Below are 21,674 nucleotides of genomic sequence, written 5' to 3' on the forward strand. Positions count from 1 at the left end.
TATTCTGATTCCCCAAGAGGGTGGGGGACACCTTTGCTCTTTTGCCCCAACCCTGAGGGCAGAGGCAAGGAGGCCACATTTGGATGGGGAGTGGAGCAGAAGGGTGATGTCATTTTCCAGTGGTTATGGCATCAGGGCTGGCAGAAGGGGAAGTGAATCCTCTTCAAACCCAGAGGCAGGGCTTTTCCACTGTGCTCTGGAAGGGACCTCGCACCCAGTTCAACTCTTAAGGGCTTTTCCCCCAGCACACTTCAGTTGAGGGGCACTCTACTCTGCTGCCTGCCCCCCATTTCTCAGCCAGAGAACAGAGGCCAGGCTTAGGCAGAAAATCTTGGGACAGGGTTCTTTAGTAGGAGTTAGAGAAAAATAAATAAACTTCATACAGGTGCTGACCTTGTCAGACAGTCTGAGTCGGGGGCACATGCTGGGAAATGCCCCCAGGTCTCAGAAAAGGGGCGATCGGCCTTTGGGTGGGAGAGAGCACAAAAGACCGTCTTTCTCCCCTCTCCCCCAGCCGTCTCAGTGGCCTGAGGGTCATACAGCTGAGGCAACTTTTCCACATCAGCCTCCCATCCCCCACAGGCATGAGGCTGGAAAGGCATCTCAGTCTGGGATCCTGGGAGCAGCCATCCGTCCCCAAAGAACTGGAAGGAAGTGCCAGACTCTGTATCCGGGAACTGACAATGAGGTCAACTCAGGGCAAGCCGGAGATGGGGGCTAGGAGCCAGGCTGAGCCTCCCGCCTTAGGGCAGGAGCTTTTGGAGTTTGGCCCTGCTTGAACTGCAGGGGCAGGAGTGGAGGTTCCAGGTAGCCAGGTCTAACCCTCCAGGAGAGGAAACTGAGTCCAGAGTGGCTCACTAGGAAAGGCAAGAGTGGGGGGCCAGGACCCCATTTCCTGCCTCCCAGGTCATATTTTTTCCCTCCACAAATATGTGACACTTATTCAGAGAGGAGGGGAGGAGGAGCAGGATGTTAGCTTGGAGAGGGCCTCAAGGCCCCAGAGAGGCCCCACATGGTTCCAGCCTCCACCTTAGCCTACAGCTGAGGGAGGGGCTCCAGTGTCCGAGGGAGCTCCAGCTTCCTGCACCTCAGAACGCAAGGGGCCCTCTCCTCCAGGGGTTGGAGCCATGTCCCAGAAAAGAGTGGATGTCCTTGCAGGATGTCCCCATGGGATGGGGGTATCAGAGGTGGCTCTCCTGGGTCTCTGCCTGCTCTGTGAATGTGTCCTGCTCACACAGCTCCCTGGAGACCACGCAGGGTCTCTCAGGCTTGTCCTCCTCCTCAGAGGGGAAGCAGGCCCGGAGGCAGGTCCTCACTGACTCCTTCACTTCCATCTCCAGGCCCTTCATCTTGGCCTCGTACTCTGCCATCGCCTCCTGCTGGAACTGTGGGGACAGTGAAGAGCACCCCCTGGCTCAGGATGGGCCACCTGCCCCCCTCTCCCTCCCCATGACAGTGAAACTGAACCAGAGATGCCTGGTTTGTTCAGACTGCCCAGGAGATCAGGGTGGGAAGTGGAGCCCATCAGGGGGTTTCTCAGAGGAGGGTCTGCCAACCAAGCGAAGAGATCTGCAGAGATGCCTCAGAGCACCTGACCCCCAGGAGAGGGGCCAGTCCCTCTCCTCCCACCTCCTGACTGGCAGCTCCCCCAAGCCCGGTCCCTTTACACCCTGGAGCCAGGCCAGCTCTGCTGTGGGCCTGGGTAGTGGTCCACGCCCCTCCACCCCCACCTGTTTTTCCATCTCCTGGATCTGTTCCAGGCAGGCTGCCTGCTTTTCCTCCAACTTCTCCTGGTGCCTCTCCAGGTTCTCCGTCATCTGGGCAGGAGTAAGTGGCAGATACAGACCCCTTTAGGCTGGTGTCCCAACCTCTGCACCAATACTAGAACCCCAGATGGCCAAGGGGCAGCCCCTCTCCCACTGCCTCCTGCCCCATCCCTAGCTGCCTGGGCCAACTGAGACAGTGCATCTCCTAAGGGCAGAGTAAAGGCCTGGGACCACCTCTTCCCTCAGAGAGAGAGTGTTTGGGAAGAACATAGCTCTCACACACCTGCTTGATCACCTGCACCACCTCCTGGATGTGGGAGTTGTTAATCTCTCTCTTCAACCTGTTGGGGTGATCAGAGTTTCAGGTGGGGTAAGAGGGCGCTGAGAAGAGCTGGGTGGGACAAAGTCTCCACAGGGTGTAGGCAAAATGAGAACTTCATTGTAGAATCATCTGTGGCTGGCACATCTATGTCTGGTCTGGGAACCAGCCAGAGGAATAAGCAGACGGACCCATGGAGGACCTGAGGAGCCTTTGGGAGCCCTGCGGGCCTTCTGAGGGAAGGGGCCTCCTCACTAAAATGCACTGTTCCTCAAGGCATGCATGGGCAAGTGTAGGTGGAAATCAGATGTCCCAAGGTTTCGCTTCCCTCTTGGCATGTTTAATTTTCCCTTAAATTCTCCTCTCTGCTCAAATAGTAGTGGCATCTGTGTTTTGCCTAAGGAGGACATTCTCTGATTCAGAGGTGACAGAAGTGGAATCACCTTTCAGGAACCAGCAGACTCTGGGAAGCAAGTCAGGATCCCCTTGTAGGGAGGCCCCTTCCCACTGGAGTGGTTCCTGCTCAGCACCAGGCCTGGAGTTAAGTCCTGTGCCTCCCCTCCAGGGCTCACCTCTCCTGAGCCATCTTGTCTGTGGTGACCTTCATCATGGCCTGGATCCGCTCCAGCCTCTTGGCCTCCAGCTTCTTCTTCATCTCTTTGGTGTCACTGCAGAAAAACAGGCATCAGGAAGACATTTCCTGCCGCCTGGGCCTTCCTGGGAGGTAAGAGTCAGGAGTAGAAGGGAGGCAGGCCTACATCTCCAAGGTCTCCTTGAGGGTCTTCCGTTCTGCAGCCTGTTTCTCCCTAGCCAGCTCCATCATCTTGGTCATTTGCTGAGGGAAAGGAAGAACCGGCTAAGCCAAGCAGATGAGAAGCCCTTCGATGTGCAATATGCGGAAGGTGTGGGGTCTGGCCGTGGCTTCCTCTCCTTCCCCTCCCCTCCTCTCCCCTCCCCGACTCTGGCACCTGGGCCGCGTGCTGCTCCTTGAGCTTCATGACACACTCGCATTGCTCCTCGCCCAGCTGCAGCAGCTCCAGCTCCAGCCTGTCCCTCAGCTCTCGCAGGCGCACGTCCTCGCCCTCGGGGCCTTCGGCCGACGCCGCCCCGGCGGTGTCCTCGCCCGGCAGGGTCCTGAGACGGCCACGTGGGAACAGGCCGCGAGTCCCAGGCCGCCCGCGCCGCCGAGGGCAGGATGCCGCCGCCGTCGCCACCGCCATCGCCCTTACCTCTTTTTTCGAGATCCCTTGCCCGGGCCGAGCTTGCGGCCCCGGCACCCGCCGCTGCCCCCGGCGCCTGGCGGCCCGAGCCCGGCCAGCTGCGCCGCGCCCCTCTGCAGCAGCTCCTCCCAGCGCCGCACGCCGCGCCGCCCCAGTTCCCGAAGCTCCTTCTCCTGGCGCCGCTGCAGCTTCACGACGCCCTTCAGCTCCCGCAGCTCCTCCAGGCTGGCGGTCTGCGGTTCTGTGGGGGCCAGGGTGAGGCGTGCGCCCCCTGGGAACCGCCCCCCGCCACAGAGTCCCCGACCCTCCCCAAACTCGACCCCAAAGTCTCCCTCGGACTCAGCAGACCTTACCCGCAGTTTCTTTCGTGGCCTCCTCCCTCTTGGCCCCGGCTGCTGCAAGAGCCAAAGACGAGGCTCTTGGGGTGTCCTGCGGGCCCCTGGGTTCGGCTGCTCCCCGCCCAGTCCCCTGACAGTGTGGGCCGCCTGCTGAGCACTGCCCAGCCCGAGGCTTCACACGCAGCTGTTCCCTTCCCAGGTGAAAGTCTTCGCTTTTTTATTTTTATTTTTTTATGAAAAGCTGCCGCCAGGCTGGGATGTGCCTATGCGTGCAGGGGAGGGGTCAAGACCCTTCAGATGGGTGGGAGGACACCGAGCGCCTACCTGCTGACCCGTTGCTTGTTGGAGCCGATGCCCCGTTGATCTGGCTGGCAGGGTGATTCCCAAGAGGGAAGGGACTCTGTAGGGAGAGCGGGTTGGGAAGGTGCCTCTCACCCTGAGCCCGAGAGTCGGCCCCCACCCTCATCATCCGGCAGATGGGGCAGGACTGTGGGGGGCTCTGGCAGGAGACCTGGCAACACAGACCTCGGACTGGCCTCCCATGGCTTCCTTGAGCTTCACAGCCTTCTTATCATGGGCACTGAAGAACTTGATAGGATTGGCGAGGGCCACAGTGAGATCTGGGTGCACAGGGATATAGGGGGCCTGGTAAGATATGCCTCGGAGCCTCTCCCGTCCTTGCCTGCCCCAGGATACCCTGTTCTGCCTTCCACTGGAGGCTGGCTTGAGGAGAAAGGAGAGAGGATGGACAGCCTGGGGCTCCCGGCATTCCATGGGCCTCCTACCTGCCCAGGTGTCAGGCACATAGTCCTTCATCTCCAGGAAGACGAAGAGCGCAGGCATTGTGAGTGGCATGTTGCTCTCGTTGTGCAGACAGAGATGGTGGTATCCTGTGGGACATGACCAGGTGGCCAGTGAGCCAGAGCCCACTGCTTCCAGCGCTGCTCACCAGCAGCCCAATACTCAACACTCCTGCCTTTAGTCTGGTTCCTGGCTGTGTGATCTTGAGTAGATTACTTTAAATCTCTGAGACTTTCCCCATCTGTGAAATGGGGGTAACAGTGTCTACCTCATGTGGTTGTGTGCATGCTAGGTGGAGTCAGTCGTGTCTGACTTTGCAACCCTATGGACAGTAGTCCATCAGGCTCCTCTGTCCATGGGATACTCCCAGGCAAGACTACTGGAGTGGATTGGGATGCCCTCCAGCTCCTGCATTGCAAACAGATTCTTTACCACTGAGCCACTGGGGAAGCCCACTTCATGTAGTTGTTCTCAAAATAAAGTGTGAATGTGTTATAAGCCATTAAAGCATTTTAAGTGCCCAGTGAGTGTCAGCTGCTTGGGAAATTGCCCCAGTAATTCCGGAAAATTAGAGACATTCTGTTGGGTGGGCAGAGGCCTCAACCTCTGTCAGTTTCCTGGAGAGGTACTATTCCTGCCCCACTTTCTTGGGCTGATAACATGACAGGGCTACCTTTCTGAAGCTGCCCCATCCTGTGGACGGGTTCCTGATGCTGGTCTTGGTCTCAGACCCACTGGGAACAGCAAAGAAGTAACCCTGTCCTTACCAGAATTCAGGGCACTGATGGGAATGATGCGGTGTCCAAGAAACTTGTTGCCTTCCTCCATCACAGCGACTCTCAGGGAAGCCAGCTCAGGCATCAAGATCTGGGGAGAGTTCAGGACAGGACAGGCTGGAGTTGGGGGGGGTGGCCAGGCTTTCCCCTTCCTGGCTCCAGAAATCTAGGGTCAGTGTGAGAACATGTTACCAGGTTTGCTGAGAACAAAAGGCCCACTCGAAGCCACGTACATAGCCATCCTAGCAGCTCCTGTCATGGCTGGTCCACACAGGGCAGAGAGCTGGATATGTGGCCTGGGCTCCAGGGGCCTGCTGCAGACAGCCCTTGGCAGCTTTGTCAACAAGTATCCAGTGGGGGCAAAAGACCCCCATGATTCCTTGGGCCCCTGCACCCTGGTCTGGGAGTGCACATTTCTGCCTCTAATCCTAACATGAACAAGCATGTGCATACACACCTATACACACACACAAAACCTGCCCACCAAGTAAATTTCTGTAAAACTTGGTTTTTGAACTCTTAAAACTCAGGAGGGCACAGGTGAGGGGTGGGGAGAGGAGGAGGTTCAAAGAACTCCCTTTATGTATTTCCTCTTCTACAAGTAGAGACCGAAGAGGAGGGGCACGTCCCAGCCCCTGCCTACCCTGGGCCTCGCCCCCACCTTCTCAAAGACAAAGGGCTCCTCCTTCCAGACCGGATTGATGGAGTTGGTACTGGGTGATAGCTTGGTGCGATAGCGCCTCTTGGGATCTCCCGGAAGGCCAAACAGCTCCACTTCCACATAGGTGCGCACACTGCGTTCTGACAGGAACTGCCCAGAAATCACCTGGAGGGGCAGGGAGTGGCACGGGAGATCAGTATCAGTTTCCTACTCAGGCCATGCTCTAAGTCCTCCAGCGCCCTGGCTGAAACATCCATTCTTGGGTACTGGGAAAAGCCCCATTCAATTCTGGCCACAGAGTAGAGGCTATCTGGCTCAAAGGTTATAGCTAAGCTCTGGCATCCAGGGTGTTTCCAGCATTCAGGGAAGAGGTGTGGGCTTCCCCACCTCCTTCCCCAGTGAGGAAGGAACAGGTCCCTCCCCCAGGGCCTGGGGCTCCTGCTGCCCCACTCTGCCCACTCTTCTCCCCTCCCCCAACCCAGCCTCAGCCCTTCCCCTTGGTTTCCATGGGGACCAAGAGGCAGCCTCCAGTGCAGAGGAGGAGGCAGTTTCCAAGGCAACTTGCTACTGCACGAAACTGGCTGGGGCTGAAGTTTTCAGGATATCAGGGGAGGGGGTTGGGAACGGAGGGGTGGGGCTCCTCAAGACCCCAGCCCTCCCGGCTACTTGTCCACCTCAGGGCCTTGCCGTAATGGAAAGGGTGGTGGCTACCACCACGTCGATGCGGTCCACTGAGAAGGGATTGAACTGCTTGTCCGACCGACGCATGAACTCATGCTTGAGGAGGTAGCCACTCTGCCCGTTGAACTCGAAAAGCGCCATGTTCTGCTGCATGGGCAGGTCTGGGGGGACAGGGGCAGTCAGGCAGGGAGCCCCAGCTCTGAGTCTGCACACAGCCTCTCTTTCCACATTTCCCCGCCTTTCCTGTCTCGTGAGCAGGGAGGTTGGGAGGGCTGTGAGGATGAGGGTTTCTCATATCCCATATTGGTTCCTGAGGGTCTCATCTCTCAGGAAGGGCCCCCAACCCGAAGTCAGCAGGAGCAAAGCCACGACCGGACCTCACACTCAGAGTGGGAGCTGAGACCAGTGGAGCAGGGGTTCCCACAGCCCCACTCAGGCTGAGCAGCCAGAACGCCAGAACCCTTGCCAGCACTCTGGCATCACCACACACACACTCATGTACCTGCAGTCACACAGGTATGAGCTGAGGCACTAAATGCTCCTACACCCGCACGTGCACCCACCTAACTGAACATCAGCTCCCCCAAGTCTGTTACAAAGACCTCCCCCTCCCCAGGGAAGGGGTAAAGGTGAGAGGGGCAGGGGAAGGTTCTTAAGGGCCTGATCATGCCCTTACCCATCGTCTGGAAGTTGAGGGCAACCATCTGACAACCAGCATTCCAGAACATCTGAGGCATGTAGTTGGAGGAGTCCATGCGGGTACCCTTGGGGTAGATGCGGCTCATCTGGCGCTTGTTGTAGCTGCCATGGAGTATAGGAACCGGGAGGACCACAGACCACAGAGCCTCGTCCCAGGCCCCCCGCCCCTCCACCCCACCAGGGACCCTGGCTACAGAGGTCTCAAGGATACTCCACAAACTGCACTGAGGACTTGGAGAGCAGGTCGTAAGCCTTGAGCTCCGTGAAGGAGGAGATAACATAACTTCGATTCTTTTCTGCATGGAGAATGACAGAGAGTCCACATCAGGCTGTCCCCTCCCACAGACCTGTCCTCCCCTTTGGTATGGCTTCCAGTGAGGCTTGAGGGTTGAGGGGCCAGCCCCGGGGTAGGAAATGTGCAGATCTCTGTGGGTAGCAGTGTGTCCTGGGATAAAGGGTATGTACAGTGGATACACACGGGGTGGACTGTGAGTGCCAGAGTCCTGGAGGCGGGGTGCATGCCCTGGGCATGCACAGGGGGTGTGGGGAACACACAGAGATGACCCCAGAGGTCAGGAACATGCCATGAAGTACAGGGCACAGAGGTTAAGGGCCCGCAGCAAGAGTGGTGCACAGGAAAGGGCACAGGCTGGGGGTTCAGGGATGAGAAGCATCGCAGAGTGGACACAGAAACAGGTGTTGGTGATGGGGACGTGCATAGAGGGTGAGAGGAACTCACTGTGAGCATGTCTGGAGAAGATAAAGGTAAACAGCACGGGTGCGCTCAGAAAGCGAAGGGGACAGGCTTCGCTTGTGTCTGGCTGGTGTCTTTGCCATCTACCCCCTCCCAGGAGTTCTCATGCCCCAGAGGCCACAGGAGCCCCCGGACGCCCAGCTGAGGTGGCCTGTTGTAAATGACCTGCCTGTCACCAACACATTCCAGAGCGTTCTGCTTGCTGCCAAGTTCCCAGTACAGGGACAGCATACTGGGAGCCACTGCCACTTAAACATGCCCTTTGCCTGGCTCCCCTGCCGGGTATTTATAGACAGGGCTCCCAGCCCAAGGGAAGGGAGGACCTGCCTGGCTCTCACCCCCACCCATCAGACTGCTCTGGTGTCAGGACACACTTCCAAAGGACCTTCTCCTGCACCGAATCTTGACTTCCAGCTTCCCACCACCCTGTGCTAACTCACGGGCAGAGAACTCGAAGGAGATGAACTTGGTGGGCTGGATGTAATTGACCAGGCTGGACATCTCCTTGTAGGCCGTCACCTCCAGGCCCGCTGTGCCCTAGGGAGGAGGGGGAGGATAGAGAAGAGGCCAGAACAGAGCTGGGCCCCACACCCGCCCCATCGGAGGACTCCCCACACACCTCATCTGACTGCATCTTCTTTATCTCTTCTTCATCCAGGTTTCCCGACTCCTCCTCTTCCTCTTCTACCTCCTCCTCCTCCAACTCAGCCCCTTCCTCACCAGCCCACACTGCCACATACAGCTCTGTCAGTACTGGGGGCACTGGGAGACCCCACACCAGGCTGGCTCTCCCCTTCAGGCCCAGCCCCTCTCTCCCATTCCAGATACTCCCCCATGCCCACGCCCACCCCAACTCCTCCCAGGCCAACTCACCTGTATCTTCACCCACAGGGGCATTGGGTGGGCTGCTACCCTCAGCCTCCCCGTCCAGCTCTTTGCTGGGGGATGCAGAGCCAGAAAACTGGTTCTTCTTGTTCTTGATTAGGATCTTGCCTCGGAGATCCTCAGGGCTGGGCAGGGGGATGCCAGGTTTCAGCTGTGGGAGAAGAGAGAGAGGCCTCAGCCATCTCCTCACCTTCAGGGTATAGCATAAACTCCTTCAGGCCAGGCTGCCCTTCATTGCCCCCTCCCTACTTCTCCAGCCTCGTGTCTCCTTACTCCACATAGTGCACCAGCCCTCTGTCTGACCCAACTTATCCCAGCTCCTCAGTGATGTTTCCTCACCTTATTCAGTCTGCCTGGAACACCCTTGCCCACTGTCATCAAGGTAAATCCATTATCTCCCTTAGGTTACAGCTTAATAATCTCCTTCTCCAGGAAGCCTTCCCTAATCCCCAGGACCAGATCTGGAGCCCCAAGTACTCCTAAAGCAGCCACTGGTTGTAATGGCATGGTTACTTGTCTGCCTCCCAACTAGAGGGTAAGCAGTCTGAGTGCTGAGACTGGCCCCTTTGCCACTGACATGTCCCTCAAGCCCAGAATGGTGTCTGACATGTGGTAGACAATAGGGCCCAACAATCCTCGAGGTGAGCCCCAGCATCCTGGCACCCTGCCCGGGGTCCCCAGCCCTCAGCCCCAGATGCCCCACAGTGAAGTCTTCTCACCGGGAACTTCTCCAGGGGTTCTGTGAGCAGCATATCCCCAAACATCGTCCGGCAGTACTCGGCCATCTTAGCCTGTTGGCGGGGTCTGCAGGGAGCAGACGTGGGTGGTGTTCAGCTGCTCCTCTCTACCCTCTTATCTATCTTTTTGTGCCCCCTGATGACCCAGATCAGAGGCTTAGGAATTTGGGGAGGCAGGGACACAGGCAGGAGAGCCCACAGTCCCAAGGAGATTGTGAGGAGACCTGGGAGGGAGCTTGAAGACATGGCTAAGAGGCTGGGAATGACTGTGGGGAGGGTAGCAGCAGGTGGGAGACGGGGCCAGGGTAGAGAACAAGGCTGGGTGGCCTGGATACACACGAGTCCACGTGGTTTTCAAATGACAGGATGACCGGATAAGGGGAGGTCTTAAAGGCACTTTCTGCAATGGCTTCGATTGCTTCCTGGAGGAGAAGGGGACCCCAGGAGGAAGAAGGAGATCAGTGCTATGCTACAGGCTTCCACTCCCCCAAAGGCACCATTGTCCACTCTCCAGTTTCAACACATACATAGAACTGGAGGGCAACTCTTGGCCCCTGTCCCTTCTGGTCCCCTCTAGTCCCCACACTGGTCCAAGGCCTCCCAGCCATCCCTCCTCTCCTGCTTCACCACCCCCAACCCCCAAAGGCTCTTGGCCCAGGGCCCTTCAATAGTGCCAGTGTCACCAGCCTCTGCATACCGAGTCTCACCTTGAAATAGATGTCTGTGGTCATGGTGAAACCGTGGGTGATGATGGGCTCTTCGTCGGGGGGCTTCCCCTTCCAGCAGTCCAGCTCCACGCAGCGGCAGCCTGCCAGCAGCACTTGGCGGTACATCTCAGCAGAGGAGAGGCCTGAGAACTGGCCGGCTGAGCCGGAGGAGGGGCGAGGGGCAGGGGCTTCACTCAAGGGCAGTCCTGCTCTGCCCCGCCCCTCTCCATCGTGGGACTGTCCTGTGCGCAACCCCTGCAGGGGATTCGGGGGACAGGAACAGGGCCCAGAAGAAGAGAGGTTGGCTGTGAGGTCACCAAGGCCCACCTGTCAGGTAGGTGTTGTGGGAGGAGTTGATGAAGTAATGGTTGAGCGGCTGGGTCATGTCGTGGTGCAGCAGCAGCTTGTCCTGGGCCAGCACACTGTTCTCCGGCCCGCAGAGAAACCACACCATGCCCTCGGGGGACAGCTGGCCTGGGGGACGGGGTGGTTGTCAGGGTTGCAGCCTAGCTGCGGGGCCGGGAAAGGTCCACGGAGGGCCCAAGTTTCCCTCAGTCCTCACCCCGCTGCACATTGATGCCGCTGGGCTCGTACTTGTCGATGAGGCCCTGCACCTGGTCAGGACGCGCTGGCGGGAACAGCAGGGAATTGAGCCTGGAGTCGCGCTGTTTCTGGTTGATGAATTTGGCCAGGTGCTCCTTAGTCATATAGGGTTTGGCCTTGGAGTGGCTGCAGGCCAGAGAGAAGATCTAGGTCCCCCTCTAGATCCCCTGGGCTAGGGTGAGAGGGGCCTCAGACAACCCCCTTCTCCAGCAACATCACCTAATTATCAGCATGGCAGGTGGGAATTTCAGCCACCACCCCTTCCCCAAGCCCAGCCCAGCCCAAGAAGCTCACTAGGAAGTGAAGATCTCATCTATTTCTGGCCGAGAACAGAGGCTCATGAGGAAGCTCTTGTACACGGACTCTGGGAAGTCCTCAGGATTGATGGCATCGTTCTGGGAGATAGAGAGTCACTGATGACTCCTGGGTCCATGGACCTCAGACTAGGCCCAGCCCTGTGCAAGGGGACCTGGGGAGAGGGACAGCTCAGGGCAGACAGAAGAGCATCAAGGGCACCTTGAGCCCCTACTTTTCAAGGCCCTTGTTGCTGAGCAGAGAGCATCTTAGCTGGTTTGCTTTGCCCCTGAATTGACCTCAGCTAGTCACCAATAAGCATATGAAGAGATGCCCAACATCATTAGCCTTGTGTGCTGTGCTTAGTTGCTCAGTCGTGTCCAACTCTTTGCGACCCCATGGACTGCAACCCTGCAGGCTCCTCTGTCCATGGGATTCTCCAGGCAAGAACACTGGAGTGGGTTGCTGGTTTCCTCCTCCAGGGGATCTTCCCCGCCCAGGGATCAAACTCAGGTCTCCTGCATTTGCCATCTGAGCCACCAGGGAAGGGGATTCTGCTGGGCCAAATTCTGAAACTCATCAGGACAAGGAACTTCTTTCTATGTCTGTTCCATTTTCTTCCTTCTGGAATAGGAATGCCTATAACTATTATCATACGCCTATCACACCACTGCATTTTGGAAGCAGGAGCCCTGTTGTCTTTTTCACTGATTCACAGATGTAATAGGGCTTCCATGGTGGCTCAGAGGTTAAAGCATCTGCCTTTAATGCGGGAGACCTGGGTTTGATCCCTGGGTCAGGAAGATCCCCTGGAGAAGGAAATGGCAACCCAGTATTCTTGCCTGGAGAATCCCTGGGACGGAGGAGCCTGGTGGGCTACAGTCCACGGGGTCGCAGAGAGTCGGACATGCCTGAGCGATGTAACTTTCACAGATGTAATGGAATTTTGCCCCAGGATTTTGACCTGTTGCTGATTTAGATGATCTAGATGAGATTTGCCTGGAAAATCCCATGGACGGAGGAGCCTCATAGGCTCCAGTCCATGGGTTCAGAAAGAGTCAGACAGGACTGAGCAACAACACACACAGATGAGATTTAGGACTTTCGAACTGATGATGTTTGGACGAGAGTTTAAACTTTAGGTTTGAGACTTTGGGGAATACTAGGGTAGGGTGAATATATTTTGTACAGGGGACAGACATAAATTTGGGGATCCAGAAGGCAGACTGTAGGGGGCTAAAGGTCACCTCCAAAATAGATATGTCCATATCTTAATCCCCAGAACCTTTGAATGTCTCCTTATTTGGAAAAAGGGTCTTACAGATGTAATTAAGTTTTGGCTTTTCATATGAAATTATCCTGGATTATCTCAGTGGACGTGAAATTACAACAAAAGTGTCCTTATAAGAGAGAGGCATAGGGAGATTAAGTACACAGAGCAGAAGGTAATGTGAAGACAGAGCAGACAGAGAGATGTGGCCATAATCCAAAGAATGCCAATAGCCAGCCAAAGCTGGAAGAGGCAAGGGAATATTTTCCTCTAGAGCCTCTGGAGGGAGCATGGCCCTTGATTTTGGACATCTGGCCACAACAACCATGAGAGAATAAATTTCTGATATGTCAGGTGACCTAGTTTGTGGTAATTTATTACAGCACCCAGGGAAACCAATACAACTAGTAAACATTTTAAAGGGTTTTGCACTTTTAAAAAACATTCTGAAGAAAATCTGGATAAACTTAGTTATTCAGTCATGCCTGACTCTCTGCGACCGCCATGGACTGGAGCCCACCAGGCTCCTCTGTCCATGGGATTTTCCCAGGTAAGAATACTGGAGTGGGTAGCCATTGCCTTCTCCAAGCTAATGCCTTCTCATTAGCCTTAGGTAATTGCAAATCAAAACCACAGTGAGGGGAATTCCCTGGAAGTCCAGTGGTTGAGACTCCACCCTTCCACTGCAGGGAGCACAGGTTCTATCCCTGGTCAGGGAACTAAGATCCCACAAGCCAGAGGGTGTAGCCAAATGGAAAAAGAGCATAAAACCACAATGAGATACTATATACACAGAATGACTAAAGTAAAAAATAAAAAAAGAGAGTAACAAGTGTTGGTGAAGACGTGGAGAAATTGGGACACTTGTACAATGCAAGTGGGATTGTAAAATGGTATGGTCATTTTGGAAAACAGTCTGGCATTTCCTCAAAATATTAAGTATAGAGTTACTATATGACCCCAAAATTCCACCCCTAGGTATGTACCCAAGTGACTTGAAAACATATGTCCAAACAAAATCGTTCATAGAAGCATTATTCAGAATTGCCAAAAAGTGGAGATGACCCAAATGTCCATCAACTGTTGAACAGATGGGTAAAATGTGGTATATCTACACCATGGAATATTATTCCACAGTAAAAAGGAATGAAGTACTGATAGATATTACAACATGGATGAAGCTTGAAAACATTGTGCTAAATGAATGAAGCTTGATATCAAAAATCACATATTGTATGATTCCATTTACATGAATTGTCCAGAAGAGACAAATCTACAGAAACAGAAATGGAAAGTAGCTTTGGTGGCATTCAAGAATTCTGTGCCTTTGCATTTCACTCCAGAAAAACCCATCAATTTTTTTCTAGGTTCACTCTGAAAAGCCAATATCGGTCTCAGTTTGGAGCAGAGGCTCCGAGCAGACGAGCTAGATTAAATCTTGGACCCATCAATTACAAGCACAGATGGCTCAGGGGCTCCTACTGCGGTGCTGGAGAACTGATCGATAAGGAGGACATGGCCGAGGTGGGAGCTCGGGAGGTAGGAGCACAGAAGCGTGGATGTTACTGGCAGCAGCCATGGTGCCCTGGCAGGAGCCCACTCGCACCTTCTCCCCAACCCCCAGCTTGCATCCTCTGCGACTCATGGCACCAAGGGGTCCCCAGCTCTGTAGAGCTGACCACAGGGAAGGATTCCTCCCGGGATTCATGCAGACAGGTGATCAATGAGGCTTCAGTTTTATTTATTTATAACATTCCAAATTCTTATCAGGAGAAAAGACTCCATGGATTCTGGGTGGTACTCTATATTGAGGCACTGGTCAAGGGAGGATGGGGGCCTGAGATCCACCCCCGCCAGGCAGGAACCCTGGCTCAGGGCTGTGTCTGCCCAGACAGCTCCTTTCTATAAGTCACGTAAGGTACCTCATGGGTCACCCCACATACGACTTGTAATTCAAAATTAATTACTTAAGTAAAAAGAAGGGGTTTCCCCGATGGCTCAAGTGGTAAAGCATCTGCCTGCAATGCAGGAGACACAGAGACCTGGGTTCAATCACTGGGTTGGAAAGATCCCCTGGAGAAGGAAATGGCAACTCACTCTAGTATTCTTGCCTGGAAAATCCCATGGACAGAGGAACGTGATAGGCTATAGTCCATGGGGTCGCAAAGAGTCAGACATGACTGAGCATGCAAGCACGCCAGTAGAAAGAAAGATGTTTTCATGTGTTGAGGTGAGGCCAACCTACTCTAAACTCAGGCATCTCAGCCCCCTGCCCTGGTTCTGTCACTGCTCCTGATGTCAGGAATCGGTGGCTCTGGAGTTACCTGGCTTTTCAGGCTGTTGGCCAGGATTGTACCATCATTTCTGCTCTCCCCACTCCCATGAGGCCTGCCTAAGTTGCCCTCCAGCCAGAGGCAACTCAGGTGAGAATGAGAATGCTGGGAGTGGGCTGGGGAAGGAGAACCACTCACCTTGCCTTTGGGGAGGTGGCAGGCACTGAGGGCAGCTTCTACCCGCTTGCGGTCAGCAGGGAACATCTGGAAGAAACTGAGAGCAGAGAAAGTGAAAGTTGCTCAGTTGTATCCGACTCTTTGCGACCCCATGGACTGTATAGTCCATGGAATTCTCCAGGCCAGAATACTGGAGTAGGTAGCCTTTCCCTTCTCCGGGGGATCTTCCCAACCCAGGGATCGAACCCAGGTCTCCTGCATTGCAGGCGGATTCTTTACCAGCTGAGAAAGGCATCAGGCAAAGAAGGGGTGTCGGGCCTGGAGAAGGAAGGCCTTGAAGAGCTTGGGGGAGGGGAGGGGAGGACACGTGGGGAGGGAATAGGGGAGACTCACTTCTTCACGGGAATCTTCCCCTCAGGGTTAAGCTGCATCTTGAGCTTCACAAGGCTGGTGGGCAGAAAGCAGCCTGTCAAGGCTCAGTCCCACACACTTAACCCTGCGTGCACTAAGGCCAGGAAGGTGGGCACTTACATCTTGTCCAGGAAGGTGCTGCGGGAGGCGTTGGCCGTCAGCGGGTGCTTGGCCAGAGCCAGTACGTCTTCAGCCCAGTCCTGCAGGACCCCAGAGCACAGCGGTCAGGTCCCTCACCCCAGAGGTGCCACCACACCCCACAGCCCAGGCCTGTCCCTTGATTTCCGGGCAGTCCCCAGGGCCCAGACCTGTGCCCCCCACACACCTTGCCCACGTTGTCCTTATAGGAGACGAAGTTATGGAAGGTGAGGTCCACCATGTCAGGGCCGGATACCACTGTGAGCGTCTTCAGCAGGAAGTTGTCGGGGATGTTCATGTTGAAGACTTCCCGGAGCTTCTGGCTCTGCAGCAGGTGGTGACGTGGTGGGGATCAGCAGTGCACCCCTGGCCCTCTGCACCATGGCTCCCCTGTCTCTCCTTCTCAGCCACATGAAGTCTAGCCCACTGGAGGGCATCTCATCTGTGCCCATCGTGGGAGCCACGGAAGGAGAGGCCCACAGGAAGAGACAAACCAAGGCTGTGGGGCTTGCAAGTTCTGTGTATTTTGTTTGCCATTTCTCATTTGAAGACAGATTCTTAGTCCCCAGTTTCAGGGAATCTTGCTTCCCACCAATCCCTTCCTCCAACTTCCTTACCAGCATTAGGCAAAAACAGGCAAAGTGTTTGGAGAGGAGGGGAGAGGGGGCTAGCCATACCTCCCAGCCTGGCATGCTCTAGGAGCAAGAGCTGACCATGCAACGTGTCCATTCACTGTGTCCTGATACCAAAGCCCCGGCAAGCCAGGGGGCAGCCACACCCCATCATGGCTTAGGGAGAGACCCTCGGCTCGCTCCAGATATCAGGCTCCCCGCCCCCACAGGGACCCCTACCCCATGGAGCTGGTGTCTGTGCTGAGCCTGGTCTCCTCTGGGCCCACTTACCTTGGGCATCTTGGCAAACTTCCCAAAGCGGGTGTCCCGAATGCTGGTGATATCCAGGAGCTCCATCTCCTGGTAGCAGCAAAGACGGGATGTGGACCAAGACATCAGATCGAGGATGAAGGGCAGGAAGCTTTACACCCCTTCACATCTTGGCCAACTACCTTTTCTAGATGCCAAGACTGTGGGGTCTCCCAGACTGCAAACTTCCCTTCTCAGCAAGTGGCTCGCCTTCCTCATGCGACCCTCCTCCCTTCCTCTGTAGCCACGCCTCTCCTGGCCACTCAAATTACTGGGGAGCTGTGACCTCATCTCCCCACCTCCATCCCAGATGTACTCTCTGCATACTCCTCCACCCTTCTTTCTGCCCAGGTGCTGAGACTTCTCTGATCTCTCTGGACCCTCAAGGTTACCCAGAACCATAGACAGGGAATCTGCCTTTGGCAGCAATTCTAATTCCATTCTCTCTCTCCAAGGGATGCTAAGGGTGGAGCATTGGGGCCCAAGGCAGTCATGGTCCTCACTGGGGTCCTCCCTCCCAAAGCAGCCAGACCCTGCCAACAGGAGGTCCCGTGGAGCTACCCTTTCAGATCACTCTACACTGCTGGCATCCACACCTTCACCCCTGTGTCATCAAGAGGCTGCTTGCATTCGATGGATCGGCAGGAGTTCGGGGCCGTGGTAGACAGAGGCTGCCTCACCTTACTCTGATATGTCCAGTACAAGTAGTAGCCCTTGGGATCCACACGGAGGATAACCGGAGAGGCTATCGTCGTTTCCTGCAGAGAGAAGGAGTCAGCCCCCTGCTCTGAAACTTCAGGCTGAGCACTCCTGGCCCCAGCCAGGGCTTTCAGAGCTCACCGTCTGCCTAGGAGGTGACTGTCCCAGGGGTTTGTGGGTATTTCTCTTTGTTCTCCAGAGCTAAGGGCAGGGTATAAGCCTTAAAAGCTCTGAACCAGGGGTGGGAAGGGGTAGAGGGTTGAAAATGACATTTCTGGAAGAGAAGAGGGTTTCCCCTCTAAATCCCAAATAGAAGTTCTCCCTCTAGACCCCAAGCAAGGGTCTTGGCCCCCACCTTACCCTGTTTTCAAGGCCCACAACTCAACCAAGGGGGTAGAATGTTCCTCACCAAGACTCCATGCTACCTCCAGGAGAACTAAACACAGTGAGAGCCGAGAACCCAATCCCTGCAAAGCAGCCTAGCTTCCTGCCTGCCCAGTCCTCCTATCCGTGGATCCCAACCACTTAACTGTCCCACAGGCCTTCCCACCTCCCAGCATAAGCACCCAAACTTTCTTGCCTAAAATATCACCAAAGACTAGCTTCTAGAAAGCATTTCCTGAGACACGCTGCAACAACAGGGTAAGAGCCGGTTCTCAGACCTAGAAGCCTATCTAAGACATCCCCAGGGGCTCACAGACTCCCAGGAAACAAGCCTCTACTAGACCGTGAGCTCTGTGCACCATGTTTGCTGAAGGAGTGAGTGAATGAAGAATGAACTCACTTCTGAACTCCTGTTCCACTCACAGAGCACACAGGCTACCTTTTATCTTAACGGTCTTTGTATGCACAAATAACAAGATACTAAAGTTGAAGTTTCCAACAAGGCATGGTGGTTGCTACACACCAAACCAGAACCAATGCAAAACTTACAAAGGAAATGGTCCAGAAAAATGTTCTCAAATCCGGGGTGGTTAGGATATGAGAGGGAAAAGAACACTGCTAATTCTGAAAAAAGCTGTGTTGTGAACTCCGTTCCCTTGCCTCCCCAAGGGAGGGTTGGGGTGCCTGACCCCTCACCTTAAACCTCCTGCACTTGGAACGCTTTTGTCACCCCTGAGGTTGTGGGGTCTGACACCTGCCTGGGAAAACGAATGGGTGACAGATGGGCTGATTATTGGAGAGAGAGAGTCATAGTGGTGTGACAGTGAGCCCAAACCCCCAGAGTCTGTAGGGCAATGAATCCGTGAGTATTTTCTGGGTCCAAAATGGGCCTGTGGGAGAGAGGGCAAAGCCAAAGTTGCAAGAAACCGAAAGTGGTAACTGGATTCTGAGGGGCTGAAGAAGTAATTTCAAGTGACCTCCTGAAATAGAAATGATAGGAGGACCCTGGGCTTCCCTGGTGGCTCAAGGGTAAAGAATCCATCTGCAATGCAGGAGCTGCAGGAGACATGGGTTCAATTCCTGGGTAGGGAAGATCCCCTACAGGAGGGTATGGTAACCCATTTCAGTATTCTTGCCTGGAGAATCCCATGGACAAAGAAGCCTGGTAGGCTACAGTCCGTGGGGTCACAAAGAGTCATTCATGACTGAAGTACTTAGCATAAACCCAGGAGGACCCTAAGTAAGAGATCCCCAGGGGCTTCCCTGGAAGGTCTGGTGATTAATATTCTGCACTTTCATTGCAAGGTCGGGGTGCAGAGGTTCCATCCTTGCTCAAGGAATTAAGACCCCCACATGCTGTATGGTGTGGGCCAAAAAAATTTTTTTTAATTAAGGAAAAAAAGAGATTTCCCAGTTCAGAGAAGGTGGTTGGTGGGTCTCCTAAGAATCCTCAAAAATATGCATGAGAAAAGAAAGAAGTGTTACCCTTTTGCCAGGCCCAGTCCATGATAGCAGCTGCTCAGTTAAGAGCATCAGTACCTCTTTGACCAATCCCTCCGTGCACCCCACTCCTAGTAGGCAGAGAGGAGGAGCAGGGGATCCCCCAACAGGCCTTCGCAGAGCGTCTGTAGCTCACCTGAAATTATTCTTGGAGGTGAGGTAGAAGATGTCATTCTAAGTCAGGTTGGAGTTTTGAGATAACTAGTCTCTGAAGTTAATATGCTGTCTAGGTTGGTCATAGGGAGAAGGCAGTGGCACCCCACTCCAGTACTCTTGCCTGGAAAATTCCATGAACGGAGGAGCCTGGTAGGCTGCAGTCCATGGGGTCGCTAAGAGTCGGACACAACTGAGCGACTTCACTTTCACTTTTTACTTTCATACATTGGAGAAGGAAATGGCAACCCACTCCATTGTTCTTTCCTGGAGAATCCCAGGGACGGGGAAGCCTGGTGGGCTGCCGTCTATGGGGTCCCACAGAGTCGGATATGACTGAAGCGACTTAGCAGCAGCAGCAGCAGCAGCAGTCTCTGAAGTTAGACTGGGCTTTGTGAGGAAAAGAGTCCATAGGCTTGTATGGACTCTATTCCCCAAGAGCAAATGGAATGTCTCATGACTGGCTGAGTGTCCTTCCGGGAGTTATAGGGGAGCTTCTCCCACAGAATACATTGTAAAGGAGCTCTGGGACACAAAATTAAGTTGGGAGCTCATGACATCCCATGCACGGTGCTTATCCAGTACCCAGGTCATCTGCCAACTGGACCAAAGGCAGTCTGCGAGCAGAGCCTCATCTGGCAGGTGCATGTGCCCTGAGACCCGGTGCTTCCTGCTCGTGGGAGGCAAGCTCCAGGACCTGCAGTGCCCTGCCTCAGGGCGGGCAGCGGGCCCGCTGGGTACCCGGAGGCTGGCTTGCAGAGCAGGGCACCTGGCACATCCCCATCCATAATGATGCTAAGGTTACACACATTTCCCAGAGGAACTGAGAGAGGCCACTTCACTTTTCATTCTGAGCCACTTCCCTCATCCTGCAGACTCTGGGACATACCTCCACCATGCCGTGGTGGCCATACAACTCCTGTCAAAGCAGAAGGCCCCTTTCCACAGGCCACTCCCCACAGTCATGGCAACCAGATTACTCAGCCGAGCCCAGTCCCAAAGGTCTGAGAGCCGTAACTCGTGGCCCCTGAGCCCCCTCATCCCGCCTGTGAGGAGGAGGAACCAGCCCTAAGGGCCCACCCCTCCTGCCCCACCACCCAGCCTTCAGGTTCCCTCCCTGGGAGCAGCCAGCTCTGACTCTCACACCAGGCCAGCCCAGAAGCCTCCCCTCCCTGAGGAGGACCCCAAATCCTTCCCCTTCCCCACCCCCCAGAGAACCCCTGGCCTGTGGCAACACACACATTTTCAGGGTCCAGGAGAACCAGAAGCTAGGAAGCAGGCCCAGTTTGAGAAGGAGCAGACACACTGGAGACAGAGGTGCAGGACAAAGCGTGGTTTCCCCATTCCCTGCAGACAGGCAGGCGTCAGGGAGCCAGGCAGAGAGCAGCCGGCAAAAGCAGAAGTCTATAAGTTCCCTCCCAGGCCCCGGGGAACAGAGCCTCCAGGTCTCACTCGCTCAGGCTCAGGGTCATCCCATAGCCGCTGGCAGGGAGCGGGACATCCCTGGGACAGGCCTGGGTGGGTGCGGAGGAGCAGGTGCTTATGCTGGGAGCAGAGGCCTGGCTCACCTCTGCTTCTGCTCCGGCCATGGCTCTGGGGCACCTTTCTTCTCTCCCTCAGGAGAAACCAGGAGAAACACACCCTGCTCTTCTTGCGAGTTAGGGGGAAAGGAAGACCCAGACCCAAAGAGGCTTCCTCCTGCGACCACCTGAGCAGCCATCCTCCTCTCACATCTACACACAGAACCTTAGCCCCTGGCTGCCAAGGGACACAGGCTTGGGCACACACCCTCACCCCCAGGTTTGTTTATCTGGGCAGCTGTATCAGCCGCCTGGCCAAGCCACACGGGCGCCTGAATCCTGGCAGACATAAACCAACCCAGTCCCCCTGGCAAAGCCCACAGCAGCCCATCCGCCACCCCATCACCGCATCAGCCCTCTCCAGCCCCACTCACATCATCCCATTTGATGAAGCGCTCCCCTTGGCTCAGATAGGCCTTCACCGTGGGGGGCAGCAGGACAGGGTTGAGAAGAGACATGGTGCCAAGCGTCCCTCTTTGGAGAGGCTGGGCAGGCAGAGCGCATGGGAGGAGGGGAGGAAAGAGGGCGGGCAGGAGGAGAGCCTAGCGGGGCTCACATGGCACCCGCCCCAGCTAGTCCGGAAGTCTGGGTGCTCTTACAGCCCACAGGGTGCAGGACGGAGTGCTTCGGCCAGAGGCCCATCTGCCTTTTAAATCAGCCTCCTCCCGCCAGCCTGCAGTGGGGGGCTGTGGTCACTGCTCCTGCCCATGGAGGCCGGGCTCCCTCCCCAAAGCCCCCGCCCTCACCCAGTGCCTCAGCACTTCCTGCTCAGGGCTTCCTTCTCTGTGCTGCTCGGCACTGAGAGGCAGGTCATGAGGTCTGGTAGCCTCAGAGCAGGGGCCTCTCAGTCCCAGGTCAGATGCGGCAGGGGCATGAGCTAGGGGTACTGTTCCCCTGGTGGACACTGAGGGGGAAAGGGCCCCCACAG

The 21,674-nt window shown here is 55.5% G+C and overlaps 1 protein-coding gene across 2 annotated transcripts; it reads right to left on the reverse strand.

Annotated features, from left to right (window-relative positions):
• Window positions 1–328: 328 nt before the first annotated feature.
• On the reverse strand, window positions 329–21,434 carry PLCB2 (phospholipase C beta 2). Of its 2 annotated transcripts, XM_027553515.1 has the most exons (32): window positions 21,121–21,204; window positions 17,111–17,188; window positions 16,413–16,481; window positions 15,698–15,835; window positions 15,493–15,572; window positions 15,355–15,408; window positions 14,983–15,058; window positions 11,242–11,342; window positions 10,907–11,073; window positions 10,672–10,818; window positions 10,345–10,502; window positions 9,977–10,059; window positions 9,620–9,704; window positions 8,889–9,051; window positions 8,635–8,744; window positions 8,456–8,552; window positions 7,473–7,557; window positions 7,239–7,363; window positions 6,569–6,723; window positions 5,882–6,046; window positions 5,212–5,311; window positions 4,429–4,533; window positions 4,169–4,263; window positions 3,968–4,043; window positions 3,659–3,700; window positions 3,315–3,546; window positions 3,054–3,219; window positions 2,844–2,920; window positions 2,658–2,753; window positions 2,050–2,107; window positions 1,731–1,817; window positions 329–1,385 (listed from the first exon to the last, which is right to left on the reverse strand). In XM_027553515.1, the coding sequence occupies exons 1-32, from the start codon at window positions 21,202–21,204 to the stop codon at window positions 1,182–1,184; spliced, it is 3,558 nt and encodes a 1,185-aa protein (XP_027409316.1). In that variant the 3' UTR covers window positions 329–1,181. The 2 variants fall into 2 exon arrangements, with proteins under 2 accessions (XP_027409316.1, XP_027409317.1); XM_027553516.1 differs by lacking the exons at window positions 329–1,385; window positions 1,731–1,817; window positions 2,050–2,107; window positions 2,844–2,920 and having other exon boundaries at window positions 2,664–2,753; window positions 21,121–21,434.
• Between the last annotated feature and the right edge of the window lie 240 nt (window positions 21,435–21,674).

The sequence above is a fragment of the Bos indicus x Bos taurus genome, chromosome 10 (assembly GCF_003369695.1).
Source record: "Bos indicus x Bos taurus breed Angus x Brahman F1 hybrid chromosome 10, Bos_hybrid_MaternalHap_v2.0, whole genome shotgun sequence".
NCBI classification, from domain to species: domain Eukaryota; kingdom Metazoa; phylum Chordata; class Mammalia; order Artiodactyla; family Bovidae; genus Bos; species Bos indicus x Bos taurus.

What these genes read in the sequence shown, in the direction of transcription:
- PLCB2 (XM_027553515.1), bottom strand. Translation starts at nt 21,204, where the DNA reads ATGTCTCTTCTCAACCCTGTCCTGCTGCCCCCCACGGTGAAGGCCTAT. An exon ending in ACTGGACATATCAGAGTAAG is followed by an intron (nt 16,482 to 17,110) that starts GTGAGGCAGCCT and finishes TGCTGCTACCAG; the next exon opens with GAGATGGAGCTCCTGGATAT. An exon ending in CTCCTTCGAGTTCTCTGCCC is followed by an intron (nt 7,558 to 8,455) that starts GTGAGTTAGCAC and finishes TTCTCCATGCAG; the next exon opens with AAAAGAATCGAAGTTATGTT.